At 41.9% G+C, this 14,795-nt stretch overlaps 1 protein-coding gene across 2 annotated transcripts in view; it reads right to left on the bottom strand.

Annotated features, from left to right (window-relative positions):
* The window catches only part of bnc2 (basonuclin 2), a 233,773-nt gene extending 220,164 nt beyond the window's left edge, over positions 1-13,609 (bottom strand). For both annotated transcript variants that reach the window (XM_090187765.1, XM_090187763.1), the window contains exon 1: positions 12,851-13,609. In XM_090187765.1, the coding sequence (XP_090043891.1) occupies positions 12,851-12,853 (3 nt within the window). In that variant the 5' untranslated portion in view covers positions 12,854-13,609. The remainder of the gene's footprint in view (positions 1-12,850) is intronic.
* Between the last annotated feature and the right edge of the window lie 1,186 nt (positions 13,610-14,795).

Genomic DNA, 14,795 nt, shown 5'->3' with positions numbered 1-14,795 from the left:
TCTCTCTCTATCCATGTGTTCCTCTCTCTTCAAACCCCTCTCCCTCTTTGTGTCCCCGCTCTTTCTCTGTCTCTCCCCCCTCTCTCTTTCTGTCCTTCTCTCCCCCCTCTCTGTACTTCTCCCCCTCTCTCTCTCTCTCTCTCTGGGTCCTGTGTGCTATCAACATGTGGCACATGTCCTTGACAGGTCCAGAAGGGGCCTGCTGCATGCTGCACCCGGGGAGATGGGCTGGTGCCCTAACCACGCAACCCCCTCTTCCCCTTCTCTCCCTCACTATCTCTCTCTCTCCACCCCCTCTCTTTCCCCACTTTCTCTCCCTCGCTTTCCCCCTCTCTATCTCTCTCTCTCCACCCCCTCTCTTTCCCCACTTTCTCTCCCTCGCTTTCCCCCTCTCTATCTCTCTCTCTCCACCCCCTCTCCTTCTCTTTCTTATTTACATTCTATCTCTGTCTCTTTCCTTAATATTGGGTTGCCGGGGTAAACGGGGGACGAAAGAATCTAATAACTAACAGTGGGGCTTTTTTGGCATTGTTCCTACACCATCCACTAGACACAGAGGCTGTCTGCAGACACTAATGAAAGGTTAAATGAATAGGATGAAGTGACAGAAGGTACAATAAAGAAACGAGAGAGAGAGAGAGAGAGAGAGAGAGAGAGAGAGAGAGAGAGAGAGAGAGAGAGAGAGAGAGAGAGAGAGAGATGAAGTGGGGGGTTGTAGTAATCCTCAGACCCCCGAGGGGGATCAGCAAGGACAGCACTCCCTCCGCAGAGTCACATATTTAAAACAGCTTGGGACGGTGTGTGTGTGTGTGTGTGTGTGCGTGCACGTGTGTGTCTCAGTGCACGTGGGTCTCTCTCGCCAGCAGGGCACAGATGCTGAGAGGAACTCCAGCATGGGGTTCTTTGATAAATGTTAAGGTCACAGGGAGAGGGGAAGCACAGGGGTTGGAAATGGGGGAGGGGGGAGTAGGGCGACATGTCTCGTCTTGTGCCTCTCCCTGACTCTGCCTTGGTGGAATGCAAAGTCCCATGAAAGGAGTCGTCTGAGATGAAGGCGCTCCTCTCGTGTCCCCCTCCCGGCAGTACACACTACCCGTCAGCACTATCCCCAAGCAGCCTTGTTCCTCAAAACAAGCAACTGACGTTACCCAATACCACCCTAAATATCGTCCCAAAACAGGAAAAATGGGAGAGTGGGATCACAACACAGACAGAAATCTAATCACTCTTAGACTGCTTAATTACTATGATTATGACCATGATAATTATGACCTTATTACCTATAATCACAGGGTCCGACTTCAAACGTGTCAGCCAGGTTCATGGTGCTGTATTGTAAAGTTACAGTACAAAGGACTGTGAAATATCCCGTCATCAATTCCAACTGCATCTGGGGATGTATTGTAAAGTTACAGTACAAAGGACTGTGAAATATTCCATCATCAATTCCAACTGCATCTGGGGATGTACTGTAAAGTTACAGTACAAAGGACTGTGAAATATTCCATCATCAATTCCAACTGCATCTGGGGATGTATTGTAAAGTTACAGTACAAAGGACTGTGAAATATTCCATCATCAATTCCAACTGCATCTGGGGATGTATTGTAAAGTTACAGTACAAAGGACTGTGAAATATTCCATCATCAATTCCAACTGCATCTGGGGATGTCGTACAGAGCCTTCAGAAGTTATTCACACCCCTTGACTTTTTCCACATTTTGTTGTGTTGCAGCCTGAATTTAAAATGTATTAAATTGAGATGTGTTGTTCCTTTCCTACACACAGTACCCCATAATGTCAAATTGGAATTCTGTTTTCGAAAATGTTTACAATTGTATTAAAAATGAAAAGCTGAAATATCTTGATTATTCAACCCTTTTGTCATGGCAAGCCTAAATAAGTTCAGGAGTAAAATTGTGATTACAAGTCACGTAATAAGTTGCATGGACTCACGCTGTGTGCAATAATAGTGTTTAACATGATTTCTGAATGACTACTTCATCTCTGTACCCCACACATACAATTATATGTAAGGCCCCTCAGTCGAGCAGTGAAATTCAAACACAGATTTAACCACAAAGACCAGGGAGGTTTTCTAATGCCTTGCAGAGATGGTAGATGGGTAAAAAATAAAAAAGCAGACATTGACCATGGAAAAGTTATTAATTACACTGACTACAAAGAAAGGAGTCCTTCCTAACTCAGTTGGAGAGGAAGGAAACCGCTCTGGGATTTCACCATGAGGCCACTGGTGACTTTAAAACAGTAACAGAGTTTAATGGCTGTGATAGGAGAAAACTAAGGATGGATCAACAACATTGTAGTTACTCCACAATACTAACATAATTCACAGAGTGAAAAGAAGGGATGGAGCTAAGCACAGGCAAAATCCTAGAGGAAAACCTGGTTCAGTCTGCTTTCCACCAGACTCTGGGAGATGAATTGATCTTTCAGCAGGACAATAACCTAAAACACAAGGCCAAATCTACACTGGAGTTGTTTACCAAGACGACAGTGGCCGAGTTACAGTTTTGACTTAAATCTACTTGTAAATCTATGGCAAGACCTAAAAACGGTTGTTTAGCAATGATCAACAACCAACTTGACAGAGCTTGAAGAATTTAGAAAATAATAGTGGATAAATATTGTACAATCCAGGTGTGGAAAGCTCTTAGAGACTTACCCAGAAAGACACACATCTGTAATCTCTGCAAAAGGTGCTTCTACAAAGTATTAACTCAGGGATGTGAATATTTATGTAAATGAGATATTTCTGTATTTCATTTTCAATAAATTTGCTAACATTTCTAAAAACCTGTTTTTAACTTTGTCATTATGGATAACCAGTGGCGGTCAGAGCAGGGCCTTGTTTCTATTACAGCATATTGGATAACTGTCATTCATATTCCATTCACCCAGATCAATGTAACATCGATAGGTTTAGGCTACTACATCATACTCACATTTTCCCTGTACCTATAATAAGGTTGCTACAACCTAGCCTATGAATGAAAGTTTACAACGTAGGTGCACACAGGTCGAGAGACAAATTTGAGGTGACAGACAGACACATGGTGTCACGAGTCCGACCGAGGGTGTTTCCCTTTCCCGGGCAGGTGGCGCTCGGCGGTCGTCGTCACCGGCCTATTAGCTGCCACTGATTGTTTTTCCTTCCCCTCCTTGTATGTTGAGTGGTAGCACCTGTGGATGTTTAATTAGTTTGTCTTTATTAGACAGCCGGCCCGCCTGGTTGTTGTGCGGGATTATTTCTATGTAACCTTCGGCTCTGTGGTATAGGCACGTGTTAGTGCCCGGTCGGGATTGTTTCCCATTGTACATTTTGATTCCCTGTGTTTTGGGAACGTAACTTTTTTGTGAGCACCCTGTGGTGCGTTGGTGCGATTAAAAGACGCGCAGCATTGAACTCTCTGTCTCCTGCATTTGACTCCACACCCACGACACCCGGAGCATTACACATGGACAGACAGTGACATTCAATACCGCCTTGCACACTCTTGCCTGCATCTAGCTGATCTAGGGTGTAATCATTACTCCAACAGTTGCAAATGAGAGTTTCTATTGGACAAATTCAGGTATGCTTTGTTCCATTTTCTTCTGTTTAAGAAATGTTTTTCAACAGAATCGGCAGAATGAATACACTCCTGATCACCCGTAAACACAGTCCACTTTCATAGCAGCCACACTGTATTCCTTCTATGCACTCTCCTTCTCTCACCTTGTCCCTTCACTTGTGGACTTCAATGCACAACACATCAGTTTTGTGTGACCAGGCAAAAAAAACCTTCCCAAGCCACACCACTACACACAGCCTACATCGTTGTCACCATTTTAGCTAAAGTAACGTCATAATCAGCATAGCTAATATAACTAACATGTTAGTAAACCCGTACAAACATACAGTAACGTTAGTGTGCTGTACAGTCAGTAAGAGGTTACACCATCGAGCCCGGTGGCAATAAATTAGTAATATCAAAAACGTATCTTGACTTGGTAGAGTTCCAGTGTTGTGTTGGATAGTCATAGCCAGCTAGCTAATATAGCATCCCTCTGTTTGAGCAGGGTGTTTAGGTAGGCTAAACTAGCTAGCTGCATTTGCAAGCTAAGTAAGTGAAAACAAAATCTCTTCATTTCTCTCTTGCTTCTCCTTCATTTTGGAATAAATTAATTTGTTCAAAACTGTTCAACTCTTTGAGTAAACTACTCACCGCATTTTATACACTGCAGTGCTAGCTAGCTGTAGCTTATGCTTTCAGAACTAGATTAATTATCTGATCCTTTGACTGGCCGGACACATGTCAGTTCATGCTGCAAGAGCTCTGATAGGCTGGAGGACGTCCTCCGGAAGTTGTCATAATTTCTGTGTAAGTCTTTGGAAGGGGCTGAGAACTATGAGCCTCCTAGGATTTGTATCGAAGTCAATGTACCCAGAGTAGGACGGAAACTAGCTTTGCTCCGGCTATACCATGGTGCTACCCTACAAAGGGTTGTTGAGGCTAGTGTAGACCTTCTTTGTAAAATAGTGTGTTTTAATCAATTGTTTGGTGACGTGATTATATTTAGTATAGTTTTATCTAAAAAGGATAACTTTTTTATGGTTAAAATTTCTATTTTTATGAAATTCACTGGAGGAGAATGGTCCTCCACTTCCTCCTCTGAGGAGCCTTCACTGTGTGAAGTTGGGTGAGAAAAAAAATCATTTTGAATTCAGGCTGTAACACAACAAAATAATAATAAGTCAAGGGCAATGAACACTTTCTGAAGGGACTGTATATTCTCCTGATTGCCTGAGGATATCTGCCATGAAAATGTGGATATAGGCTATTGAATACATAACATTGTAAATATATAGGCATGTATGGCAAATATATTGAATTGTAAATATAGGTATATACACAGAGTGAATAAAACATTAGGAACACCTGAATATTGCGTTGTACCCCCTTTTGCCCTCAGAACAGCCTCAATTTGTCAGGGGTACGGACTCTACAAGGTCTCCAAAGCGTTCCACAGGGATGCTGGCTCATGTTGACTCCAATTCTTCCCACAGTTGTGTCAAGTTGGCTGGATGTACTTTGGGGTCTGAACCATTATTGACACACACTGGAAACTGTTGAGTGTGAAAAACCCAGCAGCGTTGCAGTTCTTGACACACTCAAACCAGTGCACCTGGCACCTACTGCCATACCACCCCATTCATAGGCAATTCAATATTTTGTCTTGCCCATTCACTCACACACATACACAATCCATGTCCCAATTGTCTCAAGGCCTAGAAATCCTTATTTAACATGTCTCCTCCCCTTCATCTACACTGATTGAAGTGGATTTAACAAGTGACATCAATAAGGGATCATATCTTTCACCTGGATTCACCTGGTCAGTCTATGTCATGGAAAGAGCAGGTGTTCATAATGTTTTATACACTCAGTGCATATATTTTTGGAATAATACTGAACAATTTTGAAAATGATGATAACGTAAGGACTGTTTGAGAAGACTGTTTTGGTGGGATGGAGTTTTGGCCTTCCGTGGTGACGTCACCATGCGTTAATTAGTGAATAGACCAATAATAAAGGGAGTTCCAAACCTCTCTGCCAATAACAGAAAACAGTTTTCCCCTCCCCACTCAGACCCTCACGATACTAAATTGTAAGTATATAGTCATACAACATAAGACATGTTGCATATATTTAATCACATAGGCGTAATTATAGAGACATACAGGGTATATTTGTCAGTGTTGTCACCGGACCTCATCCCAGCAGGAAGCTTTCAATTGAATTTCATCCAATCAGTCTTATTGAGTTACTGCCGCATGTTACAGTACTGACCCAACGCGAATTCAATTCCCTGTCCAGCTGTAAGGCTTGAACTGGAGCTAATAAAAATAGCTTTTCACCACTCTCACAACCTTTTTGAGGGGCCCAATTAATGTGCGAGAGATATAAAAAATGATGTGCGCGGCGTAATTCATTGCATACTCATAATTACGTCATTCACAAATGTAGAGCTCTCTTTGAAAGCAACTGTGAGTGGAAATATAATATAAATATACCCGATCCTTTCCTGTGAGATAAACTAAAGATTGAGTCACAGAGAGAGAATAAGACACAAAACAGAAAGGCATCATCCTAGATCTGCATCGTACTAGATCTGCATCGTACTAGATCAGCATGGTACTAGATCATACTAGATCAACATGGTACTAGATCTGCATCATACTAGATCTACATCATACTAGATCAACATGGTTCTAGATCAGCATTGGACTAGATCTGCATCATACTAGATCAGCATGGTACTAGATCTGCTTGGTACTAGATCTCCATGGTACTAGATCTGCATCGTCCTAGATATGCATTGTACTAGATGAGCATCGTACTAGATCTGCATCATACTAGATCAGCATGGTACTAGATCTGCATCGTACTAGATTGGCATCATACTAGATCTACATCATACTAGATCAGCATGGTACTAGATCTGCATCATACTAGATCAGCATGGTACTAGATCTGCATGGTACTAGATCTGCATCGTCCTAGATATGCATCGTACTAGATCAGCATGGTACTAGATCTGCATGGTACTAGATCTGCATGGTACTAGATATGCATCATACTAGATCAGCATGGTACTAGATCTGCATCGTCCTAGATATGCATGGTACTAGATCTGCATGGTACTAGATCTGCATCGTACTAGATCAGCATCGTTATTGTTATTTTATTGTTAATATTTCATTTAACTAATTTTTCTTACTTTTTAACTGCATTATTGGGAAAGGGCTCGTAAGTAAGCATTTCACGGGAAAATGTCTACACCCGTTGTATTCAGCACAATGTGACACATACAATTTGATTTGAAGGGAGGTTGTCAATGTGAAATGTTGTGGTTCTACAAAAGCTGAGGAGGAGTCAAATTACAACAAAAACATTATTTAAGACCTTCATATGAACATGAGACATCAGGCAAGTAATAAAGTCATGAAGACACAAAGCCTGAAGCAGCTCCCACTCAATCCTGCCCTTAACAGACACCTATAGATGGACTCCCTGGGGTGTCTGACTGGGAGATTCACACGTGGGCCTCTACCACTGCTAATAACACTAACACCAGCAACCAGATCATCTGTGTTCAAACCACAGGCCCTAACTTAGACACAACCCATCTGATACTGTTACTCTTTAAACTGGTTCCATAGGACAGATGGAACTCGTGGTTGTAAGTGGCATAATGATGATGAGTGCTTAGAGACATGTTCAAAACTGAAAGTTTTGTGGGGGTAAAGAATAAGAAGGGAAGAGAGAGAGAATTGTTAAAAGTCGATTCAGGTGAAAATAACATTGTCCCTGACTGGGTTAGACACTCAAGCAAATAATTCCAAAGTCAACATGCTACTTTTCAGTTCCTCAGGAATTATTCATGGGACACCACTTATCTTGTCATATCTGATTTCTTCCACTGTAGTTTTTGGAGGGGAGGAAGGCAGGAAAGACACCTTTAGGGCAAATTATTCTCATTTAATCAAATCACTCCATGTGGCCCAAGGGGGTCTACTCCAAGACACTCAAATCACTCCATGTGGCCTAAGGGGGTCTACTCCAAGACACTCGAGGCACTAGAAGGTGGGCTAATGGTTCTCACACCCACACAAAAAAAACTCTTCAGTGAGATGCAATGTAAAAAGTGTTAGTTGTTTCAACTTAAAAATATGAATTACCTCGTTGGCGTAAAATGTTAAGTCATGTATACTTTTTACAGTGGTGGGCTTACAGTAAAAAGGGAGGAATACTGAGAAAAAGAGAGAAAAAATGTAGTGAGAGTGGGAGAGCGTAAGAAAGGCAGACAGGGTTCTGGAGTTCCCATCATTTCTACACCGAATCTCCCGGCTCTTTCCACATGGCACAACGTCGAACAACTTACTCAGGGAGTAGGCTAGTGAGTCCGAGAGAGCTATAAAATATAAATTATACCACATAACCTTATACCTCCCAGTTGAGTCATTCAGTTACACTGAGACTCCTGTTGGTTACACAGACAGCCATATCTCTCTCTCTCTCTCTCTCTCTCTCTCTCTACACTCTCTCTCTCTACTCTCTCCATTTCTATAGCGTCGACATGAATGACTTCCTCTCCCCCTTAATGTATCCTCCGTATGGATTACAGCTGAACTGCCATTTCCCTACCGATCATTCCCTAGCCAACCCGGTGACATTGAAGTGTTTATTTTACACTGGCGGCCCATAATTAGTTCTGTGCAAAATCAATTAGGCCCAGCGCAAAATGACGTCCGAAACGTAAAGGAATGGTGACTGTGTGTTCCGTAAAATAAAATATAAACCGCACAGTCGTGTATTTCTCAGCAGCACCGCAGTTGGTCTGAACGGGTGCTATCATTTCTCCTCTTGAACAAATAAAGAGTTTGTAGGAGTGTAATGCACACGCCTTGTGCATGTTTAAAGTAACAGTCCAAACCTTTACTGTAAAACAGAACAGTTAGTTGAGTTCTCCTTTGATTACTCACCAATTTGAAACATATTAATCTATTATTAAGATGGGATACATACAACGTCTAGACTAACCTCACTTTAAGAAAGTGACTAGTCCTATGTGCTTCATTGCATTTTTGGAGAAATACTTAACTGTACACAAACAAGTGTCATTTTACAGCTCAAACATTTCTCCCAGCTTCTAGTCTTAAGACTCGGCTTGTGATCTGATACACATCGGCGGAGATATTAACTAGAGGACAATTACGCCTACAAGACAAAACACATCTTAAATCTTCATGTAAAAACTATAATTTCATTTATTCATTTGAAACCTGGGGTGGAAAAGTGTGTCCAAATGGCAGAATGTCATAAGAGGGAATTGGAGAAAGTCTATGCAAGTGTGTGTGTATTTGATTTTTTCCCCTCCGCGCAGGGGGAAAAAGGTAATTAATGTCTACCAAATGTATATTGTTTTAAATCAAGTACATCTCCCACTGTGCTTTTTATTAAGTTACTGCCTGAGATCTAATTTGTTTTAAGATTTCACAGTGTCTTTGTTTAGTCCTAATGCCTGCAGCTTCGGTTTCAGTGTCCTTTTCAAAGGCTTTTGTCTCCAGCCACCAAGACGTTCAGAACCCCTTTCTCTCAAAATATGACCTTTTCTGTCATTGCCAAGACACACTATCGCTAACACCAAGGCTTTATTAGAAGAGTGGACGAGTGGAGAGGAGCAGGGAGATATCAGGCTGTGTGTGGTTTTTGTTTAACTATCCTTGTGGGTACCAGAAGTCCTCACAAGGATAGTAAAACATGACAATTCGGACATGGGGGACATTTTACCGGTCCCCACAAGACAAAATGCTATTTTAGGCTGAGGGGTTAGGTTTAGGGTTACAATTAGGGTTAGGGTTAGGGTTACAGTAGGTATAGCTTTAGAGTTAGGGTTAGGTTTAGGGTTAGTGTTAGGGTTAGGTTTAGGGTTAGAATTAAGGTTAGGGTTACAGTAGGTATAGCTTTAGAGTTAGGGTTAGGTTTAGGGTCTAGGTTAGGTTAAGGAAAGGGCATTTCACAGTAAAGTCTACACCTGTTGTATTGGGTGCATGTGACAAATACAATTTGATTTGATTTGAAGGGAGGTTGTCAATGTGAAATGTTGTGGTTCTACAAAAGCTGAGGAGGAGTCAAATTACAACAAAAACATTATTTAAGACCTTCATATGAAAATGAGACATCAGGCAAGTAATAAAGTCATGAAGACACAAAGCCTGAAGCAGCTCCCACTCAATCCTGCCCTTAACAGACACCTATAGATGGACTCCCTGGGGTGTCTGACTGGGAGATTCACACCCTAGATTTAGGGTTAGGGAAAATAGGATTTTGGATAGGAATCAATTATATGGTCCACACAAGGAGAGCAATACAAAAGTGTGCATGTGTGTGGCATGGTGTTCCACCCCTCCACTGAGTAAACAAGAGCATTGTTGACGTGTTTCTGGGTTATTGATGTGTTGTTTGAGCAGAACGGGCAGAAGCAGTAGATACCTGTCTGGGTGACACACTTCCTTTTCTTTCCCTGGCTCTCTTTCCCTCCCTCCCTCCATCTGTCTCCTGCCCTTTGTTGACAAAAGTATCTTGGTGACTGCAAAAAGTGTACATGGAGACATGAGGCGTCGGTTCACACACACACACACACACACACACACACACACACACACACACACACACACACACACACACACACGCGCGCGCACACACACAATCCCTTCTCATCACAAAAGACACTCAAATAAGAGAGAAAACACCGCCATATTTTTAAATGGGTTCAACCTCATCACGTAACACCCTTCCAGTCTCAATGAAGAGAGAACAAGGAGGGAGAGAGGGGAAAAAATACCATAAAAACTCCTTAAAGAGGAGAGAAAAGAAGAAGAGATCAAATGATCCAGGCGGTGGGGACAGGCGGCGCGGGGTCAGAGCAAGAGAGCACCAAGCAGCCCTGCTCTTCATTAACACTGGCTCTCAGGGGGTCCAGACTGGCCCTACCTGTCCATGAGATTATTGAACCGGCTAACCAGCAGCTCCCCTCTTCAAGACTAACCAGCAGCTCCCCTCTCCAACTCCTCAGTCAAGGCCCAGAGGAATCCCAGCCCACCACCGCTGCTGTCTGACAACTCTGGCCCTGAGTTTCTCTGTCTGCTACATGGAAGAAGTGCTCCTGCTTCTTCATTGTCTTCTCCCCTCCCTTCACTCTTCGTTCCATGTATCACTTTTACTGTCTTTTCCAATCTTCTACTTTTGTCTTATTTTCTTTACCCCCCCATCTCCTTCCCTTTTTAGCTCTCCTTGTCTCCCTTCCTCTACTTTACTTCCCCTGTCCTTTCCTTGTCTGAACCTCGACGGAGAGAAAGGGAGAGAAAGGGAGAGAGAGAGAGAGAGAGAGAGAGAGAGAGAGAGAGAGAGAGAGGAACAACGGAGTTTCAACTTGCGACATGGCAGGCAAGATGAAATGCATGCGAAAAGGCCCAGGCTAGTAGCAGCAGCAGATAAAAGTAATCAAATAATACTCCTGGAATGCAAATAGGCATTCTCTGACTGCAGCCCTTGCACAACCATGAAACATCACTGACAGGCTCCCCAGATTAGGACTAAACATTATGCAAAGCGCTGAACCCATAAACTGAGTGGAGCAGTCAAAGTGAAGGAGGGAACAGGCTCTTTTCTGTGGTGTAGAAGGGGCCTGTGATCTTTTTTCTCTCTACCTCTCTCCCGACTCCTCTACCCTTCAGAAATGTCCATGTAGAAATGTGTTACTCTGGCATGAAATGCCTCTGTGTTCTGCTCTGCTCAACTCCGATTGCCTGACTTTTAGGGAAGGTGGAAGCAAGGCCACATAGACATAGACACACACGTAGGCTACAGGAATGCATGACAGAGAGAATGTATTAACACTGTACGCTAATACATTGTAAATGGTTCAGTCTTCAACAATACAATGTCTTTTAGATTGTATACATGTACTCAACCAGCTGTTGCAAAAATAGTTTTTCTGATACACACCCCCCCAAAAAATGTGGGCCCTCAAGTCAAGACATAAAAACACCTAAAAACTACTGTATTTAATAAAACTGAAAACATCTTATAATAACATCGAATTCACAGCTGTAGGCTGTGTGTTTGTTTGTTTTTAGGAAGCTGCACAATTTCCTGGTACACTCTAGGAAATCAAATGAACCCAAGCCAAGAGCTACGAGTATCACTGTATCACACATTAATCACTTAAAAGTCACTTCAAAAGTTGTTCAAGTATTTCAACCCATTAGTACTACGTGCATGTTAAATGTGTAACACAGGACTATATTCATCATATGGTAATGTTTACAAAATGATAAAGTTCTGTTTGGAAAGGGTTCAAATTGAGAGTGCAATATAGTGGGAACATATTTTGTTATGATATGTTTTTGATAAAGCAGTGTGTAAATATATACAGAAATGTACTATTGATGATGTTTTACATTGCTTTACATGGTGTCATCTTTAAAATAGCATTTAAAATAGTATATTTTATTGTGTATTCTATCATCATTTGTTTAATCAAAGGTAGGCGTCATTGTGTAGGCCAAAGACTGGAGTGAGTAGTTGACACTGAAAAATGTCCCTGTATAATCGTTATGCACGCTCTAACGATCAACAAGATCTGAAAGTGACATCGTGACAAATATCAGTGACAATTATCACTGACCGTGTACATCCATAAATTTAAGGGGGGGAAATATGTTCGGGACATTTTGTAAAAAGTTTCAGTATGGTTAAACTGTCTGTCTGACTGTGCTCAACAATGGGCACCTGGGGTAAAATCACACAGCTCCATTTTCAAGATCAAGAAACACAAAAACAACAAAATTGTAAAGCCTAAAATAATATTCATTCTCATTTATTATAAGTTATAATAATGTTATAATAATGTGCGTTGCAGTGAGGGAGTTTTATACGGGCCACCAACATGTTGATTGAATAAGGTTCACATAAGGTAGGCTAAATAGAAGTTGTATTATAATAACAGTCTATAAAAGCCTATTCTAAATATTGCCTATATCCAAAACAAAATATAATATTTGTAAAGTATGTGGAAAGAGTAAACAAAATATCACGAATACATTAATTATTTGTGTGCATTAATTATTTACAACTTTCTTGGGGCAATAATAGGCCATACAGGCCAGGCGCCGGTTAGAAAAAGTTATATCAATGTTTGTAATCCAGCTCTGATACAGCTCTCATACCTGATACAGGGCTTCATTTGAATGGGTAAACAGTTTCAAAATCATATTTACCATTTCTGCATGTTGTATATGGAAGACCCGGGTCCTGGGCTCTCGAACTTGCCGTCCTCGAATGTCTGATTTCGCCCTCAAGTGGGGGACTTCTCCCCTGATATATTACAGTCTGAAGTAATTAAAAAGTCGGCGTCGTCCCCGCAAGAAAAGTATTGACTCGTGCGCAATAAGAGTTTTATGACATTTGATTGAAAACGGAGACGCGTCTTCGTTTCAGGTTTTGATCCTGAGAAATGAACACTGTCTGGTTCAATGAGAAAATACGTTCCTTGTCAGAGCAGAACAGAATACGTTGCTTTGGAACACACCGTCGGTCTCGGGATATGAATGCAGGCAGAGGCACTACTGTCCCCTTCCAAAACGTGAACCAGGAGATGCAGAGGGAAATCGCTGACAGCGTCTTCGGGAAAAAAAGGCGAATAAACCTATGCTTGTGAGGAGAAGACAGTTTTCCCTAGTCCCGACCCGGGCACTCTCCGATATTTATTCTGCTAAATCAGCTGTATGCTCCGAGGACACGTCGCGGACGATAAGGCTTGGTTGGAGAATTAGGAAAGTGGCTTCTGGAAGTTGGGCTCCAGCGGTACACAATCTGACAGGACTCTCGGGGCTGTTATACGCCTTGTGAATGTAACCTGAGTGACTGTGGGTCTTGAGTTTGAGTCCGTCACGGTGTTGTGTCAGGGTAAAGAGGCACATCTGTGTGTGACAATGCGCCAACTCGACTAAACCCCTACCCTGCGGACATGAAAAATCACGGAGAGGTGCTTAGCCTTTTATAATTTACGAAACACTTGTACTTTTATTTCCCGTAAGAGAGAGGATCCCGTAAAATAGCCTACTGTAACCTGTTGTTCTGTTTGTTTATGGGAAATGGTTGTTAGTAGCTAAATTAGGTATTATCAAAATATTTCATCATGGGAAAATTCATTCTCAATTAAATTAACTAAATATTTGAAACATTAAAAGGTTCCAAATTAATAAAACAATAATTATTACATCGAAAAATGTTATCAGATATTTTGTATAGGCCCTATCAAGCTTTCAAGGTGATGCTAGTTATATTCCAAAGTTGACTTAACTTCGTTTCAATGTTTACATATACTGTACCCAGTACCCACATAATATTTTTCAGTTCACATTATGGTGAGCAAACTCAGATTTCGCTCAACGCACACGCGCACACACCACACACACACACACACACACACACACCTATATCTTACTATATTGATTCCGATTCTAAATCTTATTTTCCCTAACCTTTACCCCAACTCCAAACCTAACCACTTACCCCTAACCTTAACCCCTAAGCCTAAAATATTATTCTTTACAAGTGAGGACCGGAAAAATGTCCTCACTTTTCTGAATTTTAGTTGGTTCACTATTCTTGTGAGGACTATAGTAAAGTGTACACACACACACACACACACACACACACACAACCCCCCCCCCCCCCTCCCCAAAAGGGCTTAGAGATGAGTGAGATGCTTCAGAATTCAAACTAGTGCATCAAGTTGCTCCAGTACAGCAGGAGGAAGGAATGCTTGAGGACACTGATGTTTCCCCCATGTTTCCCCCATGTTTCCCACATGTTTCCTAAGTTGTGTCCCTCTGCTGATCATCTGACGTGTGCTATCTCTCATTAATGTTTCACTGTGCACATGTTTTTACCAGGGGTTTGCTGCTCAACATTTGACTGAGGCATCTCAAGAGGAAGGGGAGAGAGGAGGGTGGAGAGAAAGATATATAGAGAGAGAGCAGTCAGTGACTGGCTTCTCAGTCTCTACTTTTGGACCTAGTGAGAGTGGAATCCCAAGGCAGTCATTTCTATCAAGTTGAGCGTCTGGAAGAAGAAGCCCCACTCACATGTTTGGTCAAGGGGTAAATAATAGATCAGGGATTAGACTTGTGCTGAATTCATTCTGGGGGTAACAAGCTA

This window comes from Oncorhynchus mykiss, chromosome 10 (assembly GCF_057628025.1).
Source record: "Oncorhynchus mykiss isolate SJ-2025 chromosome 10, ASM5762802v1, whole genome shotgun sequence".
Classification (NCBI taxonomy): domain Eukaryota; kingdom Metazoa; phylum Chordata; class Actinopteri; order Salmoniformes; family Salmonidae; genus Oncorhynchus; species Oncorhynchus mykiss.
Note: the sequence above shows the minus strand (reverse complement) of the source record. Positions and strands in the feature narration are given on the sequence as shown.